The 22,948-nt window shown below is 38.2% G+C and overlaps 2 protein-coding genes and 1 long non-coding RNA gene across 6 annotated transcripts; all 3 read right to left on the bottom strand.

The window, feature by feature from the left end:
* On the bottom strand, nt 1-20,678 carry LOC119474795. Its single transcript, XR_005203655.1, has 4 exons — nt 19,646-20,678; nt 18,247-19,232; nt 17,266-17,267; nt 1-13 (listed from the first exon to the last, which is right to left on the bottom strand). It is a non-coding gene; the product is annotated as an uncharacterized LOC119474795 (long non-coding RNA).
* On the bottom strand, nt 2,186-5,082 carry si:dkey-177p2.6 (uncharacterized protein LOC568712 homolog). 3 transcript variants are annotated; one of them, XM_037747065.1, is made up of 3 exons: nt 4,157-4,806; nt 3,107-3,890; nt 2,186-3,066 (listed from the first exon to the last, which is right to left on the bottom strand). In XM_037747065.1, the coding sequence occupies exons 1-3, from the start codon at nt 4,168-4,170 to the stop codon at nt 3,061-3,063; spliced, it is 804 nt and encodes a 267-aa protein (XP_037602993.1). In that variant the 5' UTR covers nt 4,171-4,806; the 3' UTR covers nt 2,186-3,060. The 3 variants fall into 3 exon arrangements, with proteins under 3 accessions (XP_037602993.1, XP_037602994.1, XP_037602995.1); XM_037747066.1 differs by having other exon boundaries at nt 2,186-3,059; nt 3,100-3,890; nt 4,157-4,805; XM_037747067.1 differs by lacking the exon at nt 4,157-4,806 and adding an exon at nt 4,865-5,082 and having other exon boundaries at nt 2,186-3,890.
* Nucleotides 12,405-22,085, bottom strand: cdca4 (cell division cycle associated 4). 2 transcript variants are annotated; one of them, XM_037747064.1, is made up of 3 exons: nt 21,852-22,085; nt 15,399-15,536; nt 12,405-15,056 (listed from the first exon to the last, which is right to left on the bottom strand). In XM_037747064.1, the coding sequence occupies exon 3, from the start codon at nt 15,045-15,047 to the stop codon at nt 14,127-14,129; it is 921 nt and encodes a 306-aa protein (XP_037602992.1). In that variant the 5' UTR covers nt 15,048-15,056; nt 15,399-15,536; nt 21,852-22,085; the 3' UTR covers nt 12,405-14,126. The 2 variants fall into 2 exon arrangements, with proteins under 2 accessions (XP_037602992.1, XP_037602991.1); XM_037747063.1 differs by lacking the exon at nt 15,399-15,536 and having other exon boundaries at nt 21,852-22,082.
* Nucleotides 22,086-22,948: the final 863 nt, after the last annotated feature.

The following is a 22,948-nucleotide window of genomic DNA, read 5'->3' as shown; positions in this document are numbered from 1 at the left end:
CTCAGCTAGTTTACTGTCATCCTGTCAGGATACATTAAGCTCATATGCCACTCGTGTTCAGAAAGAAAAAAAAAAAGGCCAGGAAGAGAGAAGAAGCGATGGCGGCTCTGGCTTTTAGTGTTTTACGTCAACACCGTTGAGCGCCACAGTTCTTCGGTTTTTTATCAATGAAGCTTGAGCTCAGACATCCACATAAACCTCAACACCAATATAAAATCAGGTTCAGTAGTAAGGCACATTGTCGACACGAGATGAGAGGACGGATTGCTTTGGTCTGACGGGAAAGCGTTGGACTCCATTGGATTGTATGTTCAGAGCTAAAATGGTTTTCTATCAGAGACAGACAGGAGTGTCCAGGTACACCAACAACAGACAGACATCAGGAGGTAGAACAGGAGTAAACCACAGATAGTGAAGGTCGAACATCTGCTTCGTCGCAGCACTGCATCTTCTTCTACTTGGACAGGTAGAAACACATATAAAACTGTCTTTTAAAAAAAACATTGCAATAAAAATCCATACCATCACGGCCATTAAAAAATACATAGCTGTCATTTACAATTCTGAGACATGGCGAAGTCGTCCTGATTGTTGGACTTGAGGCGATCGGCTCCTCAGTGAGAACCGGTACATTTAAAAATACATGATTTTATACGGCGTTCATGACATGTTGGATTTACCGTAAATACACAACACAGTCTCACGGCAGTTCGTGAAATAGTCACAAAATTTAATCTATGTGATTTGTGTACATAGTGTACGAATTTTCCCTTTTTCTTCGTGACGCTCAGAACGACTTTCAACAACATATCTTTTGTGCTTTTTCCTAAAAATGTTCAGCAACACATGATACACGTGTCGACTTTCTACTTCGTTGGGTTTAAATAACACTGTAAATGCCGTAACTTAAGTACGGAAGTTACGTGACAAAAACTATTTCGTTAGCTTTCGGAAAATATCTCAGTTTGGGTTTAAATAACTCCGGAAGTGGCGTAACTTAAGTACGGAAGTTACGTGACAGATAAATCTACTTTGACTTCTGGTTAGGTTTAGGAAAATGACCCGACAATGACCCGACATTTCCTGCTGACTATCACGAAAAAAAGGTGAAATTTGTGTCTATGTACACAAATCAATACAATAAAATTTCATGACTATTTCATAAACTGCTATGCGACTGGGCTGAAATACAAGCTGCCGAGAAGGATGAACGGTTCAACCTTCTGGTGAAAGGACGATTATAGTTCTCATACAGGCTCTAGTAGATAGTTTGTCCCATTTGATGTCACAAATGGTGCCAAACAAGCAGAAGACAGTCCGAGGTCATAAAGAATCTGAATCATAAGTTACACTCACACACCCAAACAATAGTCTCTACATGCACATCATATCTGCTGCAGTTTGTGGTTGACGTTTCATTCATAAATAAGAATAATATTAGATAAACGCATTCCAACAATTTTTCTCTATCGGAGCAACAAGATGTCATCCATTTTTCCCGCTTCTTCTTGTGATACGACGTGAACGTGGCGTTCACCTCCAGGGATTGGAAACTTCTTTGGCTGGTAAATCCCCAAATTCAGTGGTTCACGTTTTCACAAGCCAAAAAATAAATATATAGACTCTCTCCACCCTCTGACTGCCGCATGAACACAGCCGAGAAAAACCATTCAGGCCCAATACTGAAAGGAAACCCGGGCCTTTGCTGTCCTGGCTGGCTGGAGCACACACCCTCTTAAGTAATTGAAGGGATTTCAATTAATAATCAACCAAAGTCTGAGTGACGCACAAACCATGGCGGCTCAGGTTCCCTCTTCCTGAGCCGTGGATTCTCTGAGAGAGGTGCTGCTGCTTTTACTAAAACTTAATAAAAAAGGAGGGAAAAGTGGCATAAACACTGGAGACTTAAGGGTCCATCTGCATTCACGGAATCAAGGAAAGTCCACCTTAAACGCTTTTACGCGGTTACCTTACAAGTGTTGCAATATACTTTTGGTGTACCGACTTTGTTCAGACACGCCTCGTCTACTTTTAGTACAGATTATTGACCCACTACTCATATGGAGTTACTTTTTTGTCTTTATTATGCAATCAAACAGAAGGTTTGAGAGCAAAACTATCGACATGTGATAAAAAAAATGTCTTATTGCAAGTGAAATAAACTTGTGATTAAAGATGTATTAAAGCAAATCCAAAAGTTTGGTAAGAAAGTTTTGTTTGCAAATCCAAAAGTTTTCTTAGAAAAATCCAAAAGTTTTCTTTGCAGACCTAAAAGTTTTGCTTGCGAATCTTTCTTAGTAATGGCAAGAATGTCGTGCTTGAACTGGCGCATGAAGATTGCTTTTGTTTAACAATCTGTGATATTGTAATGGGTTAAAAAATGCCTACGATTTTGTCAGCATGTAGCTGCCAGCTTAGCTCAATTAGCTTGTCACTCGCTCGTCATAAGTTTGTGATGTGCCCAGGCTGCTTATTAGCCTATATGACGACAACACTTTTGGAAGTAACTCCGTATACTCAAAACACAACCTGTCTTGAAGCTGCAGATCGGATCCGTTTCCTGTTACAGTGGCTGCAGAAAATGGTCTCTCTGTGGGTTCAAAAACGCATTTCTTGAAGGTCAATAATAAAGTTTTCCTCCTTTTAATTCCACTGAGACTTCTAGAAATATCTGTACGTGCCTTAACATCACTTAAAGTGTGTTTGGCCAGTTATCCACCTGAGTTATAACAACTAAAAACACTATAAAAGCGTTTAAGAGTGGACGTTTCCTCAATGGTTACTAATCTCATTCTTCATCTATTGTAATAAATATTTTGTGTTTCATTTGAGGCACAAGTTCATGCACATTAAATGCAAAAAATAGTTATGTGGACGAGAAAACTAGCTGACACTTAAAATATCAGATGGAGCCTTAAAAATCTGAGTTTGTCCCGTCAACGTCCTTGTTCCCCGCCTCCTCAGACGTGATCAGACTCCTCGATTGTGTGCAGTAAACGTTCAGGAGTTCGTTCTGGCGATCAGGAGTTCGTCCCGGCGATCAGGAGTTCGTCCCGGCGATCAGGAGTTCGTCCTGGCGATCAGGAGTTCGTCCCGGCAATCAAGACTTTACCAGGATCTCCATGATGTGGTCCAGCTCGTTCAGGTCCATCAGACACGACTGGAGACTCCCAGCTGACGCGTGGCTGGCCGAACGCATTTTCACATCCTCCTCCGCCCAAAGCGACACACTGACGGGCCACAGGGAGCCCGCCGCCCAGGCAGAGGGCAGATCCGAAGTGTCGTACATCGATGTGTCAATGTCGTCAAAGATGTCGTCCAGGGCGAGGTCGCTGAGGTAGCCCATGGCGTTTACTGCATCACTAAAAGTATTGATCGTCGCAGCAGGTAGTGATTTCTGCTGGTCGGGCGAGCTGTTTGCCTCCTGAGAGGGGAATTCTGGGGACAGTGGCGGAGACAGGTTGTCCTCATCGCCCTCTGCACACCCGGGGCACGTGACCGGCATGTCCTCCCTCCTGAAGTCATCCCTGAGATGGCAGGAGTCGGGGTGAGCGCCGTCGAGGAGTACCTCCGGTGTGCAGGCTCCAACGCCGTCGCTCTGCATGTCCTCCTGGATCTGCCTGAGCGTGTTGATGAGCAGCACGGAGCGACGCAGGCTGAGCTCCATCCCGGCCTGGTAGCCCCGCAGCTTCTCCATGCAGAGGCCGAGCACCAGCTGGCGCTGCTGCAGGTGGCTCATGTCGGGTTTGGACGGAGCCACGAGGAACCCGCCCTCGCCGTCCTCCCCATTCTTCTCCTTCTCTGCTGCAGCAGCAGCATCAGGGAGGGTCTCGGCCTCCAGCTCCTCCAGGCAGCTCCACTTCCGTTTCACACCGCGACCCAACATCGACCTACATCAACACATATAAAGATTACCAGTTACACTTGATGTTCAACGCATTTGTAGAGAAACTGAGATATTTTCCTACAACAAATATTAATTGACTAATAGTTTCATCTCAGAGAGACATAATCACCTGTAATATTTAAAGTCATTTATAGAGACTTTATGTCTGCTTAACTGACAACAAATATGAAACAAACTTTGATGATAGAAGCTTAAAGATGATTATTATTTTGTTGAAGACACATTAAGGATCCCATCAGGCTGCATTACCATGTAACAAACATCCAGTTTATGTAACAGCACCATCCAGCCTATGGCAAACATTGGCTAGTAGTTTTCCTCCATTCACTGACTTTACTCCTAAATAAACACCAGAAAACAAGACTCACAAACAAATGCAAACTTTAAAGGGTGGGACGAGTTTTCCTCCATTTCAGATGTTAATAAAGTGAGTAATTCTACCAGTTATGAGTCACTGAGAGAGACACCCTGCAGGCTGAGAGACTTTACTCATCCACACAGACAGACACGACTTCACTTAGTTAGACATCATCGTGTCTCAAATGTTTTACCAAAAACACATTGATGAGAGTTTAACCCCCATTTTAAGAGATTAAAAGCTGCTTAGTGTTATTTAACAGAGAGATGAACAATCAAACAAAGTAAAATATATGATTAAATAACATATTCCTACATTTTTCTTCTCTTTTTATTAGTAAAATAAGAGATTAAAAGCTGCTTAGTGTTATTTAACATTAAACAAAGTGAAATATATGATTAAATAACATATTTTATACATTTTCTTCTCTTTATTGTAGTAAAATAAGAGAATAATGTGACTCCATGCTACTTATTTGCCCCCATGAACACCCCCAACCATTCACACACTTCAATGAGGGAAAACCTCATTTTAAGTTTAAGGAGGAAACTTGAGGTTATTTTTAAGTTAATAATAAATAAAAAGGTTTAAATAACTACCTTATGTGTCCTTGTAAAGAGTCATGAGGTTCGTGAATCCGTCGTGTCGTCGGTTCCTCCACTATAGAGCTCAGGAAGATGAGGAATGCTCGGTCCGTCCACAGCGGCTCCACCAGCTCCAGCAGCAGCAGCGGGAGGAGGAGGAGTCGCTACCCGGAGAGAGGAGCTCAGAGCCGGCTGTGATTGGTCCGTTCCCCCGCTGATCAGAGCTCCTCCTCCGCCTCTCACGGGGCAGCGAATGTGAGGCCGGTTGTTCCTGCTGCTGCGTTCAGGGACGCCTCATAAAAATCAGACACAATACCGGAGCACACGTGAGCGGCGAAAGCGGTCAATATGATGGAGGAAAATGTGGATTTTAATTATGAAATAGGTCTATTTTGAGCAATAAGTGAAAAAGAATGAATACAAATCCTGATCGTATTGTTAAATACACATAAATATAGACACTAAAACTGAAACAGACCATATCGTGCTCATTTTCCGGTTCATACTACTACTTTTTTTATTATATATAGTTATATATTCAATTTTGTATCGGTTTTATTAGTCTTGAGCTAAAAAAAAGATCTAAATAAACAAATAAACTAAAAATCGAATAATTTGACCATTTTTGCCTTAAAGAAATGATTTAAAGGTCCCATATCGCGCTCATTTTCAGGTTCATACTTGTATTTTGTGTTTCTACTAGAACATGTTTACATGTTGTAATGTTAAAAAAAACAACTTTATTTTCCTCCTAGTGTCTGCCTGAATATAACTGTATTTTCCCCTCTGTCTGAAACACTCCATTTTAGTGCATTTCAACGGAATTTCAACGGAATTGCGTTGCTAGGCAACAGCTTGGGACCATGTTTACTTCCTGTCAGCTGATGACATTCACATGTCCAATTAGGGATGAAGTATGAATAAAAATCCTGATTGTAGCATTAAATACACATTGTAATATGTACATATCATCCGTCACTTTATGTTCATATTGTAATATGATCGTATCTCTCACTGTAAATATAAATCCTACTCACTGTACATAGAGTATATAGACATCTCCACATGTACATACTGTTCATAATCACCCAGTCCATGTATATCTATGCAGTATTTATTTACACTATTTGGATTTTAATTATGAAATAGGTCTATTTTGTCCATTTAGTGATCAAGTATGAATACAAAACCTGATTGTAGTGTTAAATACACACAAATATAGCCACTAAAACTGAAACTTCATTTATAGGTGAAGCCTGCACCACTGACCACTATGGTTGACATGGTGGAAGAAGTATTCACATTTAAAGCCCCTCTCCAGCCAGTTTTACTTCCTGTTTTTTGGTTAACGTTCTATGTTATGACGGAGTATCAGGGCCACATTGAAAGAAAAGAAAATCGGAGATTTCAAGAATAAAGTCATAATAATAGGAGATAAGTATTTAGTGTCTTTAATGCACATTTGTAATATGTACATATCATCTGTCACTTTATGTGCATATTGTAATATGCACATATGTGTCACTGTAAATATAAATACTACTCACTGTACATACAGTATATAGACATCTCCACATGTACATACTGTTCATAATCATTTTATTTTTATTTATTATTTGTATTTATTATTATATTATTTACTTATTTTATTGTTGGCCAATGTTGTTCCTAGTTGTTGTTTCAATTCTGGGTAAGTATGTTGAGAGAGCTGCATAAAACCCGAGTCAAATTCCCTTTATGTATATACTTTGCAAAATAAACCTGCTTATAATAGGTTAATAGCACTTTGAGGACCAGTGTCATGGCTAATGATATCAAAACATTTTGAAAGACGTGACATTAAGGGGGCAGAGTGTGTTTGTCACATGTTCCTTTTTAATAATACAAGAACACTGGGTTTCTAAATTTTTCTGGCTTATAAAACAGTTTTTATCCCAAATATCTCATGACACAGGGATTTAAAACGTTTAATATAACAGGAAGCACAAATAGAATATATCGAAATAATGTATTTCAAAAGTATTTATCGAAATATTAACAAACAAATATCAATATATCAGTGTTATAAAATCTAGAAGGCGTAGAAAGTTGCAGTGTGTACCTGAACGCAGCCTTTTAAAGAGACAGATGACTCAGAGAGGAGGGGGAGGGAGGACGTGACAGGAAGGATGGGGGAGGGAGAACACCTAATAAGGAAACTCTTCATTCACGTTTTTCAGCCTCTTCCTCCTGAAGTGCTCACAGCTACACTTCCACTTCTTCTTTCCTCTTCTTCTTCTTCTTCTTCTTCTAATGAACAGAAAGTAAATATTCAACATCACGAAAATTATTGCTGACCTACAATTTGTGGTGTTTTGGAATAAAACTGCATGTCCATTCAAAATTCACCTTAAAACCCAAAATGCTGATTTGAGCTCTTTTAAATGTCACATCAGCGCTCAAAAAACAGACAAACTACAAGATCTAGTAAGTAAATCATGACCGTTATGCATGTAGAGTTTAGTTAATGAGGCGTTTGTTGTAAAATAATAGATTTTTTTTTTGTTTTTATGTTAATTAAAGGGACTGTTTGTAACTTTCAGAAATGCTTGTTAACAGCGACACCGGTGGCCGTTAAGTCAATGAAAGTCAGCGTCGGGCTCGCGCTTGCTCGCTCTAAATATACCTGAGCGAGCATAGCTCAACACAGTGAGGCGACACACGTCAGCTAAAACCACAATATCACTCTATATTTCAGCTGCTTGGCAGTAATGTTAGCTGACCAGACGGAGGTCTCTCCATGAATCAATGCTGATCCTAGTGTTGGCTTTTCCTGCTTCAGCCTCCCGACCAGGAACAGGGGAGACACCGGCACCCGGTCGGAGACGGTAACGTTTCTCTCTGCAGAGCCCCGTCACTTCACAAGACACGGGAAACCTCTGTTGGTCTGGAGGAGCTGCAGCAGTTATTTCTGCACAAACGTCCACTCTACATTCACTAGATATTCTCAGAGCTAAACTGACTCTTCTGCAGTGTTTAGTGTGCGCGCATACACGTAAGAGTGGAACACGAGAACGCGCGCGGTGTGTGAGTGAAGGCAAGCAGGCAGAGGAGCAGAGTACAGCAGAGACTCCAGCCGTGGAGACCAAAGCTACGGTCTCCCCTCTGTCTTCTGGCCGAGGTCGGAGGGCTGGAGCAGGAAGAGTTGACACTGTTTTGCAAGACGGGCTTTACTGGATATAACTTTGATGTTTTGGTGCTTCCATGTAGTTTGTGTTGGAGTCTTGTCTGAACAGCGTAGCCACACACCAGTGCTCATTTGCGAGCGCGCATGGGACACCGACCCGGTAGATTTATACGTGTAAAAAGTTACAAACAGTCCCTTTAAGTCCAAACAAAATGTTTTTTTTTTTGTGAAAAATGGTTTTCTTGACCTCAGATCTCAAGCTTATGAGCAGCAGCTGAAGGCTGACGTTAGCACTTATTAACTTAATATGAACCCACTCACGTTTTTAAAGGCGTCGCAGTGCTCTGACAGCAGACAACACATGTATTAGAAGTGCATCTCTTGAAACACTGCATGTATATTCTGCATCACATATAGTCATATAGTCACAAATAGTCTCTTTCTTTAATGACTCGTTCTTTCCTCGGGGCTGCCTTTTTGCTGAGTCACCGAGAGGCCATTAATCTTTAACTATGGGCAAACGAAGACTAGGCGGCAGGCCAACGTGCAGAGCAAGCTTGGATTTTATGAACAAGTTACCCTTTGACAGTTCCAGACATCACTTTATGCATGTTTAAGAACATGAAAAGTCTCTCTTCAGCAGACTGAAAATCATTATTACTAGAATAATTCCACTATGAACAGGTTATGGGTATGCAGGCATGTCCTGAGCTGCAAACAGAAGGAAGTCCTGTTCTGTTGAATCCAACTCTGCTTATCTAAAGCAGAATCTCACAGTCCAACGTCATCATGTGAGAGCACGTAGATGTGACTCGGCTGCAGACAGCCGCGTCACATCTAATTCACTTTCATTTTGACTTTATTACAAAGAGAAATCTACACACAAAAAACACACTCAACAGTTACGGTTGCAGTGCACATGAGTGGTGTGGCCAGAAGTGGAGATGCTTTCAGAGGACAAATTCTAGCAGAACTCATTATTTCTAGGGCTGTCAAAGTTAACGCGATAATAACGTGTTAATGCAAATTCATTTTAATGCCACAAATTTCGCAATTTTAGGTTGTAACGGTCTCATTTTTAAAGCTAGAGTGAAGATACTGGTATCATATGAAACTAGAAAACCTGATGAATCCATTGGTACCAACCATGTCATACTAGCTTATCATGAAGGAGGCTAAATAACGCTTCAAACTTACGCTAAATGTTGGCGAGGAAAAACTGTCATGTCCATTTTCAAAGGGGTCCCTTGACCTCTGACCTCCAGATATGTGAATGTAAATGGGTTCTATGGGTACCCACGAGTCTCCCCTTTACAGACATGCCCACTTTATGATAATCACATGCAGTTTGGGGGCAAGTCATAGTCAAGTCAGCACACTGACACACTGACAGCTGTTGTTGTCTGTTGGGCTGCAGTTTGCCATGTTATGATTTGAGCATATTGTTTTATATTAAATGCAGTACCTGTGAGGGTTTCTGTCATTGTTTTGTGTTGTTAATTGATTTCCAATAATAAGTATATACATACATTTGCATAAAGCAGCACATTTATCCACTCCCAAGTTGATAAGAGTATTAAATACTTGACAAATCTCCCTTTAAGGGACATTTTGAACAGATTAAAAATGTGTAATTAATCGCAATTAACTGTGATTAACTATGGACAATCATGCGATTAATCGTGACAAAATATTTTAATTGATTGTCAGCCCTACCTTAGATACTTTATAATGAGTGGTTAATTTGCGAGTAATTGCAAATAACTATTTTAATCGATTGTAGTAATGGCCATAATGTTTTTAATCTTTGCGCTACTTAAGTGTCCGATGTGAAGCCATTGCAGCATAGCGCCGTTTCCTGGGAGGTCAAGTCTGTTAAATTTCTGTGGTTCAAAGAGTTAACAGAAATTCATGCCGTCTCCTTTTTCTGGTAGTGATATATTATAGTTAAAAAAATATATAAATACATTTATTAGTTTTTTTAACCAGGCAATATCGTTTCAGTTTAGTTTTCTTAAAGATTATAGTTGTTATTTAGTTTCAGTTTACTAAAAATATTTTTCACTACTTATTTTAGTTTCAGTTTTAGTTTACTATAATAACCCTGGCACAAACACACACGCATGTAAGCTGTCTGTCTCCTCAGAGCCAAATCTACCTAGCAACTCAAACATACTCTCATTTTGATTGGTCAGAAAGTTTTCAACATATAAGAGCCGTGTCCATACTAAGATAGGTTAAAAGTTGAGTGTGCGACAGGCAGTTAGACACATTGAATAAATCTGCCACAGTTCACCTGGTCAGCCAAACTCATTTCTCTCATGTCATCATGTGCTCCATTGCACCGTACACACTGTTTTGGCATGGTGGCAGAGAGACAAGATCGCAAGATGGTCTGTCTACGGCTCTCTCTAGTTTTTTGTAAAGACGACTCTAAATACAGATGAGAACATGTTTGACCTGTCTAGTGTCTTGGTATCGTGCAGACACTTTGGTTTTGCATTGGCGTAAGTACTAAGGACTTTAGTACCATTTCCAGCCTTATAACTGCCAATTTACTCTAATTCAGATCCAGATAGTTGCCTCGGTCAGAGATCTCTTGCTCTGAATGATAAGTAACAACAGTGCTTCTACATCTGATCTCCACTAGAAACTACAATTCAAAAAGAGTATATTAAAGGAACAGTGTGTTGGACTTTGGGAAATGGAATATAATAATCACAATTATGTTTTCATTAGTGTTTAATCACCTGAAACGACTGTTGGTCAAATAAAACAAAATATTTGAAGACATCCTGTTGGCTTTTAGGACATTTTAAGGTGTATTTCTGATTTAATAGACTAATACAAAAAATCTATTTCTGATTAATATTCTGATATATTAATCAACTTATCATTTCAGACCTAGTTGATTTACACTTTTAATTTTTTTACTAAATTATTTAAGTGCTTTTGTAGTTTACGTTTTTGATAAATAGACAACATGTATCAATAAAAGAGAAGTAACTAATTGATATTTGATTAGATGTTAGAGACATTAATTGGCAAGAATAACTCAAACATCTGCTGGTTGCAGCTTTTTCATATCGTACATTTAATACATTTATGTTTTTTAACTGTGAATAACAAAAAAATTCTGCATTTTTAAGACATAATATTGGATTCCTGCAGTGGTGGAATGTAACTAAGTACAGTAAGTTGAAGTACAAATTTGAGGTACTTATACTTCACAAAAGTATTCAATTACATGCTTCTTATTATTACTCCACTACATTTCAGAGGGAAATATTTAACTTTTCACTCCACTACATTCACCCAACAACCTTCTTTTGAGGGATCTATTAGCAGCAATGGAATATAATATTCATAACTATGTTTTCGTTAGTGTTTAATCACCTGAAACTAAGAATTGTTGTCTTTTTGTTGGCTTAGAATGAGCCATTTATATCTACATAGGGAGCTGGTCCTCTTCACAGTGCACCATGTTTCTACAGTAGCCCAGAACGGACAAACCAAACACTGGCTCTAGAGAGAGACGTTCACATTTTTACGTTACCTGAAGGCCACCGTAGTTCTCCGACAAGCTTGTGAAACTGTGGTAACGTGAGCCGCAGAGCGCTACACCGTGGTACCGCCAGCGGCCGTCTGACTTCCGTTGCTCCTAAAGTAGTGTTATTATGGTATGGCGTTACCGCGGTCTTGAAAAGGATGGAGTGAGCGGAACCACACCACTAGATGTCACTAAATCCTACACACTATACCTTTAAAAAGGATACGGCTGGTGATATATATATTTTCAACAAATCTCATGAAAAGACCAAAACCAAACAACGACTTGATCCTACTAAAAAGTATCGTGTATCAGAGCCTGATATTTCTTCTTAGAGCTTCATTGTTGTCCAACAACTATTAAAAACACTCTAATGAGCCACACTGTTGCACTGGAGGACATGTTCCTTCAGTATTATAAACATGTTGTAAATCTGTGGCTGAAAATAGTCCCAAACAAATGCACCATTTACTCTTGTTTGAGTAACATTTGCTAAAAAAACTAGTGACCAACTGCTTCAGGAAAATCACTTTTTTTTAAAAAAGCCTCATTAAACTAACTTTGTGATACATTTTTAAAGATTTTTCTTCAGAGGAAATGAATGGGCTTGGGGCTGAGTGCCACAGAACAGATAAGGAAGTCATCAAGTATTGAACACAATGGTCTTTTTGTGGATACTTTTAACAATATTAATAATAATACTGTGTATCACCAGCCTTATCCTTCAAACTCAACCAAATCCAAAGGTCAAAACAAGCCCATGATAAAAACAGTAAAGAAAACAAGGAAATAATAAACCAAATAATACAAAAATAAGTGATCCAACCGACACCACACGATTAATAGTTGCACCTTTTATTATAAAAAATATTTACAAAGATGCTACAATGTTTTTTCCTTAATATAAAAAAATGCATACATTTTACAACGGTAATTAGTCTTTGAAGTTCTAGCTCCCATTCAGACCAGAGTGACATCCTTCAGGAGTGTTGTGGTAAGGTATTAAGCGTGTCGTAATACTGTATTTTTGTCAATACATTTTGTTTGCCTGAGTTAAAATCTCTTCATCACGATGATAAGGAACAATTTTGAAAAAATGCATTTGATTTTTCCACATCTTTTAGGAGAAAGGCAACTGTTTGCATAAAGGAATTAAAGGACATTTGAGTCGTATACAATCATTTTTGAAACACGTATGACAGAGCTGCATAGTGATTTGAATAGTAACCCGGTTATTATTATTATTACTAATAATAATAATAAAAAAAATGTGAGGAATAAATAGGTACTGCATTCAAAAACGGAGGGCAAAATTTGGATAAATATAATTTCATCGGGCCTCATGGTTGATTTCGTCAATATGGCATGTCTGTACCTAGATATAATAAATACAATAAATAAAACAACAATAAATTAGATTGGGTTAACACACAGACCTCTTCATTTGTTGTTCTAACAAATGAGAGAAAGAAATATGGCTTCTTGATGCAGTTATCACCCCGGGGTTTCTCCAAATGCTTCAGGAAAAAAAGCTGTTGTTATTATTGTTATTACATCTGTATGTAAAGCAGGGCAGGAAACTTACCTACATTTGTCCACTGGCTACTGTAAACTTACCAGAAACAGTCAAATCTTAACCAGCGTTAAGTTGGTGGCTGGCAGTAATTTCCCTGCCCTGCGTAAAGCTTTTGAGAAAATGAAAGAACAGCGCCTTTTAAAGTGTGACGATGCCAGTCCTGACACCGGTTACAGTCGACTTGTTATACCAAACCATGGGAAGACACTGTCTCGAGTCTGGCTACATTAAAATCTTAAAAACCGCTTGGGAGGGAAAAATAATAATAATATCAAATGATACTTGCAAAAATCCCCCCAGCTGTATAATGCAAAAAATATATTTCTATATACACATACGTACATATACATATATTCCATTCATAATTGCTCAAATCTTTAGGAAAATATGCATTGATTCATAGATTTGGATTTACAATTTGTTCTGGTTTTCTGATGCATGTAGTGTGATGAATTGTTCCTCAGTCCATGTTACAATAAATAGAAATGGACAAAAATGGCAGAGAGAAGGAGCTAGTATGACAGAATGTATGACAGACGTAAACATGGAAAGTACGTAAATAAGAATGCATCATGGTATAGGTAATTATCTTTGCCCTCTCACAGATATTGTCAAGTTTTGGATTTCATCAACAAAGTAGGAAACTAACTGCGTCGCCCCACAGGCCGGCGTGGCTCGTGAATCCCAAAATTCATTAATTTCACCGCCACTACTTTTACTGCCAATTACATTTTTTTGAATAAAACATGAAGGTCCCAACAGCAGCTGCCGACTTGCCTAAGTGGCCGTTAGAGCAGACTAACTACACTTCTAACAGCCTATCCCAAAATCTACCCGGCTTTGCTGTTAATTTCCCACCTTGTCCCAAAACCTCCCAACAATCTCCACGTGTAACAATACCACATACAGAACATGCACATGTGTACTGTGCATAGTCTGGAAAGAGTCTGAGGGATCAGTACAGGCCAGAGGAATGTTCTGAGTTTCAGGATCCCACTATGATCTCCATGATGTGGTCCAGTTCGTTCAGGTCTGACCTGCAGCTCGAGCTGGAGCTGAGGGCCGTGGGCCCGTGAGAGGAAAGGCTCTCCAGCAGATCGTAAGGCCCCATCTTCGGGGCGCTCTGCATGCCTGTCAGCACCGTATCGAGGTCATAGTAGGACGGGTCCACGTCTGAAAACAGTTCCTCGAGCGCAGGGTCAGGGGGCGGCGCCGGGTGCTTGATCTCAAATGTCCCAAAAACCTGCTCCCCTGTCCTGGATTCTGCGCTCAGGTGGTCCCGGTCTCCCTCCTCTCCCTCCGACACACACTCCTCGCTGTCCTCCTCTTCATCCTCCTCGCACTCACCGTCTTCCTCCTCCTCCTCCCAGCAGGGTCCCATGCCAAAGGGACCCGCTAGGTAGGAAGCAGAGGACAGCTGGGGGGAGACGGGCGACAAAGTGGACATGGTGACCTCTGTCTCCACGTCTCCCTCCATCACCACCTCCTCGGCGTGGTAGCCTTCCTCGAGGCCGACTACCGAAAAGGGCTTCGGGCTCTGCCCGGCCTGAGCCGCCGCGTCCGTCTGCCGGCACAGCACCTCGGTGGCTACCAGGCGGTCCGCGGGACACTGGGCTGCGGCCAGGGCCTGGGTCATTATCTGCCAGGTGCCGTCCTGGGTCATCTCCTCCTGGATCTGCCGCACCGTGTTGGCGATGAGCACCGAGCGGCACAGGTTCGGCTCCACCAGCATGTGGCAGAGCTGCAGTTTGATAAGCGACATGTCAAGCAACGACTGCCGCTGCAGGCTGTAGGACGACGTTAGCGCCCGAGCCGCCACGGATGGAGCCACCGGGACCGGCTCACTGCTGGTGACCGGCTCCTCCCCGGAGTCTGAGAACTTGCGTTTGGTGCCCTTCGGGAACATGTTGTCTCTCTGTGGTGACGGCGAGGAGAAAGAAACACAGTCAATATCCGACACTTAACTGAGCATTAACTAATTTATCACACTGACAAACACACAAAATGCCTACTGTTGTGAATTTCACTAGCTAAGATCATAGTGAAAAAATAAGTGCCATGTAATTAATAATGTAAATGTGTGATGTAATGAGGCTATGTGGTGTAGTATTTGTGTATGGACATGAGGGAGCTAGGGCTACAATCTGCTCAACAGCAGCTGTGACTTTATAAATAAACTCTACAGGTTTTAACTCTTTATGGACTACAGTAAACAGTAAATTGTTTGTTGTAGTTTTTTTCTTAAAGTTTGCTATACCTTTCCTGTTGAGAGGCACAGGCAATAGCAATGCAGCTTGGTCCCGGCTGCAGCGCTTCAAGTACTTTTGTACGAGCGACAAGCAGCTTTTGTTCAGCACCAGTTCTGCCCATTTTAGGCCAGTCTGAGGCAAGACTCCTGCTGGGCGGAACAACCACACTTTTAACAGACCACTGAGCCACCGAAAATAGCATGGTTACCAACTAAATGCAAACGCTGCATCAAAGTAAGCACAGACTACAGAGACCTTTGTCAGAAAACAAACACAGCACTCAAGATACATGATCAGTGCACTTATATTCTTTCCCACTGCCACCTGTGATCAAGAAAATATCCTAATCAATAAGGTGCTTTTAAGGGGTAAAAGTGACAAGACAAGTAAAAGCATTTACAATATCACAATACAATATACCACCATGAACCGCTAATATTTACAAGGGATATATATCAGGTTTCCGGGTCTACACACACACCACGCTTCAGAAACTAGTAGAACAAGATTTTCACTTTCTCTTCACTGAGGGAGGGGAAGAAAAGTAGAGTCAACTTCCTTATTACACACCGTTTGGCACACAGATGTCTTACAGGAACAAAACAACACTCCTGCCAACATTAAAGGCCCTCTGACTCCCCAAAATAAGCGGGATGCAAGTAAATAGGAGCTCTGAACAGCAGCCTGCGGCATTTAATTTTCCACACAGAAAAATAAGTGTGCAGCGTCCGGTTGTGTCTCCTCTGTATAAAAAAAACCTGTTGGCAGGGCGTTTGGTTGAATGATTCCACTTCAAATTTCTATTTGTGATACATTTCTTTAAAAATAATCACAATAAGTACAATGAAAATACACTGTAAAAGCATAGCATTAGGGTTTACAGAGTAGAAAGCAAACAGCAAAAGAGTTGTTAACAATTTTACAAAAACTGCCCACTTTCCTGTGGAAACCAAAATCAAACTAAATGCACGAAACACTGCTGTTATGTCACAATTCATCTCCAACAAAGCAGAACATTAAATTTTCATCTAAAGGCCCTATAATCTGTGCAAACACTGACGCACTCAGGAGTGTTGTGCACGATTTTACAGCCAAAAACTGATGACAAAAATATAACATTTAATCAAACAAATTTCTAAGTGGGGATTGATTGTAAACTCTCCTTTACTGCAGCCTTCAACAGGGGGAGTTACTGTGCTTCTTTACACATGAAAACCTGACATAAAATGAGAAAGAAAGATTAAATTACAGCTACACCTGATTGATCAGATGAATTATATAACCCATACCAAAACCAAAAAAAAGAAAGAAGTGGATCTAATTCTTTGAGTCCTCGCTTGCATAGGGAATAACATCTCCTGACAATGGACAGAATAGGAAAAAAAGTCATTTATGAAAAGTGCCCGAAGATCTAAAATACAAGAGGGGTGAGAAAACAATTATGGACATATGTTGTCGTCTTGTGTGGTGCATTTGTGGCTTGGCCCCTGTTAAACAAGAGACACTAGAGAGCACTACCTCCCTGAAGGAAAAACAACAACAACAATGTGTAAAAAATTAAATACAACCAGGAAGACCTACAACCTGAGAGAAAGCACACTGCACAGTGAAGACAAAACAGTTTGGGAAATGACAAGTATAGATAAATCTGTTTTTGAACACCCTATAGTTTAGCATTTTTGGGTTAAATCTTAAGATATCTAATTGGAGATTAATTTAATTATAAATAACTTCAATAAAGAGAGCAATATTTGTTGTATATACTTTCTTTATTGTGAGAAAGACTCAGATCAGACTGGACATGTCTTATATATCTGGATCACTCTGATGTTGCACCTGTAGCAGACAAACAAACTATACAACTGATGCAAAAACGTCTGAATGTAAAAGGACAAAAATATACATATGTTAATTACCAAAATCTCAGGCACTAACAGTGATACTATTATCAATTATGTTTTTCAATAAATTTAGAGAAATGTTCAAAACTGAAACAAGTACGTGAACATCCTCTTGGACAAAATAACAAAACACTATAATAAGACAAAATCGAATATATTAACACCAAGAACTACAACCTGAAATTGAACCAAAACCTTGTTAAACATTATAAACTTAATTATTCATGGTTATTGAGCTATTCTGCCTCCACATCCCATTTTTTGGACTATTATCTCTGCAAATATTCTCTATATTTCAATATTTTGCACATTCCTGAACAAACTGTACAGGTCTTGCATTTTAAAAACTATATATTTTACATATTTTATTGTAAATATGTCTATTTTATATTAGTTTCTTGATTTTAACAGTTCTTGCTTTTATTTGTATTTATTTTATTGTTATGCACCAAAACACCAAGGCAAATGTATGTAAACCTAATTCTGATATGCACCCATCATTTAGAGTGCTGCAAGCGTAACTTTTATAATTAATACATCTGAAATAAAACCTCTGACAGTTGTTAAAGATTATAAGCTTAATTATGCATGGTTATTGAGCTATTCTACCTCCACATCTGTCTGTATACGTTACCTTAACGCACACTCTTTTAGGACTATTATCTCTTTACACTTCACATATTCTCTATGATTTATTTATTTTGCACATTGTTGCATAAACTTTACAGATGTTGCATTTTAAAAACTATATATTTTACATATTTTTTTTATTGTAAATGTGTCTGTGCTATATTTATGTTTCTTTACATTAACAGTAGTTGCTTTTATTTATTTATTTTGTTATTAGGGATGCACTGATCCGACTTTTTCAGTCCCGACACCACTAATTCCTGGGCTTTGGGTATCGGCCGATACCGATTACCGACCCAATACCAGTGTTTGTATTTTTTTGTACCAATATTGGCCCGATATATGATCCGGTATCGGTGCATCCCTAATTGTTATGCACCAAAACACCAAGGCAAAGTCCTTGTATGTGAAAACCTACTTGGTAATAAACCTAATTCTGATATGCACCCATCATTTACAGTGCTGCAAGCGTAACTTTAAAGAATAATATATATATATTTTAAGACATATTTTGTCTGCTATAGATGCTTAATTGCAGTGACTGATATGTAAATCACTTCATTAGACTATTTCCTGTTATTATTCTTATTAAAAGTCATGTTTTTGACTATTTTCTCTGTACTTTGCACATATTCTCTATAATTTAATATTTTGCATACATATTTTTTTTGTAAATAAGACTATTCTATATTTATGTTGCTTTTATTTTGTTTGTCATTATGTAACAAAACACCAAGGCAAATTCTTTATATATGAAAACCTACTTGGTAATAAACCTAATTCTGGTATGCACCCATCATTTACAGTGCTGAAATCTTAAATTTTAAGATTAATATATGTTTTAAGACATATTTTGTCTGCTATAGATGCTTAATTGCAGTGATTGAGATGTAGATCATTTCATCAGACCATTTCCTGATATTATTCTTTTTAAAAAGGGCCTTAATAATAAATTACTCACACTGTGTCAACAAGATTTAACAAGAAAATGCACGTATTTTTTTTACTATTATCTCTGTACTTTGCACATATCAGAATGAGAATTGTGTTTATTTCCAGGTGTAAGGGGTATACACTAGGAATTTGCTTTGGTTTTGTTGGTGCAAATAAGCAGTATAATAACAAAAGAATAGATAAAAACGTTAGAGTAAAATAAGAATAAAAAAAAAATGAAATTCTGCTATATAATTAAAGACACATTTTGTCTGCTATAGATGCCCAATTGCAGTGATTGATATCCAGATCATTTCCAATGCAATAAAATCATTTAAACCTACACTTTCCCTGTTATTATTCTTATTAAAAAAGAACCTCACAAGTTAATTACTCACCTATATTTCAACAAGATTTAACAAGAAAATGCTGACACATATGACGTTCAAAAACTTGTCTAGCAGATAGATAGCAGGAAATGAGTAATAAAGTGTAAAATTACGCAAAAACTATACTAAAGTATTACACAATAATATATATATATGTCAGACAGTGTTAGGTACAAACATTCCTACTAGAGTAAATTATTATTATTATTATTATTATGCTAGGAGCCCTGGAGCCAAAACAGAATGCAGCTTCTATATTAAGATTAATATATATTTTTAAAGACATATTTTGTCTGCTATACATGCTCAATTGCAGTGATTGATATCCAGATCATTTCCAATACAATACAATCAATCATTGAAACCTACACTTTCCCTGTTATTATTCTTATTAAAAAAAACCTTAATAGTTAATTACTCACCTATGTTTCAACAAGATTTAACAAGAAAATGCACATTTTTTTTTACTATTATCTCTGTACTTTGAACATATTTTCTATAATTCAATATTTTGCAAAAACTGTACAGATCTTGCATTTTAAAAACTATATTTTACATATTTTTATTGTAAATAGGTCTATTCTATATTTATGTTTATTTTTATTTTGTTTATCGTTACGCACCAAAACACCAAGGTAAATCCCTTTAATGTGAAAACATACTTGGTAATAAACCTAATTCTGATCATTTACAGTGGTTCAAGCTTAAATTTTAAGATTAATATGTATTTTAAGACTTATTTTGGCTGCTATAGATGCTTAATTGCATTGATTGAGATCGAAATCGTTTCATTAGACCATTTCCTGATATTATTCTTATTAAAAAGGGCCTTACTAGTTAATTTAGTCACACTGTTTCAACAAGATTTAACAAGAAAATGCAATTTTTTTTTACTATTATCGCTGTACTTTGCACATATCAGAATCAGAATTGTGTTTATTGCCAGATGTAAGAGGTATACACTAGGAATTTGCTTTGGTTCTGTTGGTGTAAATTAGCAGTTTAATAACAAAATAATAGATAAAAACGTTAGAATAAAAAAATAAAAAAATGAAATTCTACTATATAATTAAAGACACATTTTGTCTGCTATAGATGCCCAATTGTAGTGATTGATATCCAGATCATTTCCAATACAATACGATCAATCATTTAAACCTACACTTTCCCTGTTATGTTCTCATTAAAAAGGGGCCTTAAAAGTGAATTACTCACCTATGTTTCAACAAGATTCAACAAGAAAATGCTGACACATATGATGTTCAAAAACTTGTCTAGCAGATAGCAGGAAATGAGTAATCAATTGTGAAAATACTACAAATACTATACTAAAGTATTACACAATAATATATATATGTCAGACAGTGTTAGGTAGAAACATTCCTACCACAGTACTGCAAGCTTAACCTTTAAAATTAATTTATATTTTAAAGACATATTTTGTCATATATTATACTTTAGTCTCCCTGTTTTAACAAGATTGATGATATGATGTGATATGAAGAATATGATGTTCAACTACTTTTATCTGTTATAATATATATTTTAAAGACATATTTTGTCTGCTATAGATGCTCAATTGCAGTGATTGATATCCAGATCATTTCCAATACAATACAATCAATCATTTAAACCTACACATCCCTGTTATTATTCTTATAATAACCTTTATAGCAAATTATTAAAAAAGAACCTTAATAGTTAATTACTCACTGTTTCAACAAGATTTAATAAGAAAATGCTGAAACACATATGATGTTCAAAAACTTGTCTAGCAGCAGATAGCAGGAAATGAGTAATCAAGTTCAAATACTATACTATAGTATTACACAATAATATATATATGTATATATGTCACACAGTGTTAGGTAGAAACATTCCTACTGAAGTGAGTATTATTATTATTACTATGCTAGGAGCCCTGGAGCATAAACAGAACGCAGCCTCGCTTTACGTCAATGTTTCTCCAGCATGGACCCATCCCCCACACACACTGCTCTCAAACCCAACACTTCCACATCTCAACCTACCTTAAATACACAAATAACACCACAAACACGGGGTGGCATTGTTTCTAAAGCATCCCCCCTTTAATAATATCACATTACCACTATGAGCCGGTGAGTTTGGAGCTGTTAGAGGCAGAATAGAGAGCGTCTCCGAGCTGCTGCCGCATGCTTTGTCTTTTCAGCATCAGAGCTGCCGGAGCGACAATGGACGCCATTTTGCGCTAGTAGCTAACACAGCTAGCCGGCTAGCTATGCTAAGCTAACGGAGCTTGACTTTATGAGCTAAGCTAACTGAGGCTTCTTTTAGTGAAACGGGTGCATTTTTTTTACAAAATCCGCCTGGAATTAGTCTCTACCTGTTTAAACATTACTTATATGAAATAAAAATATAAATAAAAGCTTAATTAGAGCCTTAAAAAGTGAACCACCCACCCACACTCATCTTCCTCTGCTAGCCCCAAAAACAAGAGTTCTCAACGGCTGCTTTTTAAGTTGCTAAAAACAACAAGCCTGTTTTGGTGAAGTCTGGTTATAAACACGGATTATTAAAGGCTGGGTGGTTAGGTTTGGTTGTGTGTGTGTGTTGTGGTTGTACTCACCTCGTTGTTTGTGTTATTTTATTCCCGTCTCGGTCATAGGATCAAGCGGAGATCAGGTTCAGATGAGATCATTCATGCCACGGCTTCAAAAACTGAAGTAGCTCTCTCTGGTCTCTGTGAGTCCGTCCTGCTGCTGCTGCTGCTGCTGCGGAGCGGAGGAGCAGCAGAGAGAGAGAGAGAGAGGGAGAGAGGGAGAGAGAGAGAGAGGAAGGGGGAGGGGAGCCGACAATAGAGAGACAGACAGAGAGAGAGCAGTATGAGCCATATGCCTGGGATTCCTCTCTAATCATTCCTCCCTGCTTCTCTCTCCTACAGAAAACACGCTTTAATGTGAACGACTGGAGAGGTGACAGATCACACGATCTCAACTTATTGAAGATATTTGGTCTGAATTTGCACTTTTCATTTTCTTACCTCATTTTTATCAATGAAAAACAAATAAGTAGTGGTGGAGGAATTATTAAAAATATCGATTGAAATTATTACAAATTCTGAACACAATACCCAGTGGTGGAAAGTAACTAAGTACATTTACTCATTTTTCAGTATGTCCATTTCATATTACTTTATACGTCTCCCACTAATATATTGTACTTTTTACTCTTAAAAAACAGTGTCTAGTTGGGGTCTCTTGTCTAAAAGTTGTTCCACCAAAGAGTCATTTTACTTACCTTTTTTATCAAAGAAAAACAAATAAATAGTGGTGGATGAATTCTGATTATTCACACATTCTATATACAAATAACAGTACCCAATGATAGGGAAGTAACTAAGTACATTTACAATTTTTTTAGTATTTCCATTTGACGTTACTTTATACTTCTATTCCACTACATCTCCCACTAATATATTGTACTTTTAACTCTTAAAAAACAGTGTCTAGTTGGGGTCTATTGTCTAAAAGTTGTTCGCAGTTCCACCAAAGAGTCATTTTACTTACCTTTTTTATCAAAGAAAAACAAATAAGTAGTGGTGGAGGAATTATTCTAAATATTCACAAATTCTATATACAAATAACAGTACCCAATGATAGGGAAGTAACTAAGTACATTTACTATTTTTTTTGTATTTCCATTTTACGTTACTTTATACATCTC

Source organism: Sebastes umbrosus, chromosome 16 (assembly GCF_015220745.1).
Source record: "Sebastes umbrosus isolate fSebUmb1 chromosome 16, fSebUmb1.pri, whole genome shotgun sequence".
Classification (NCBI taxonomy): Eukaryota; Metazoa; Chordata; class Actinopteri; order Perciformes; family Sebastidae; genus Sebastes; species Sebastes umbrosus.
This window is presented reverse-complemented; position numbering and strand designations above follow the sequence as displayed.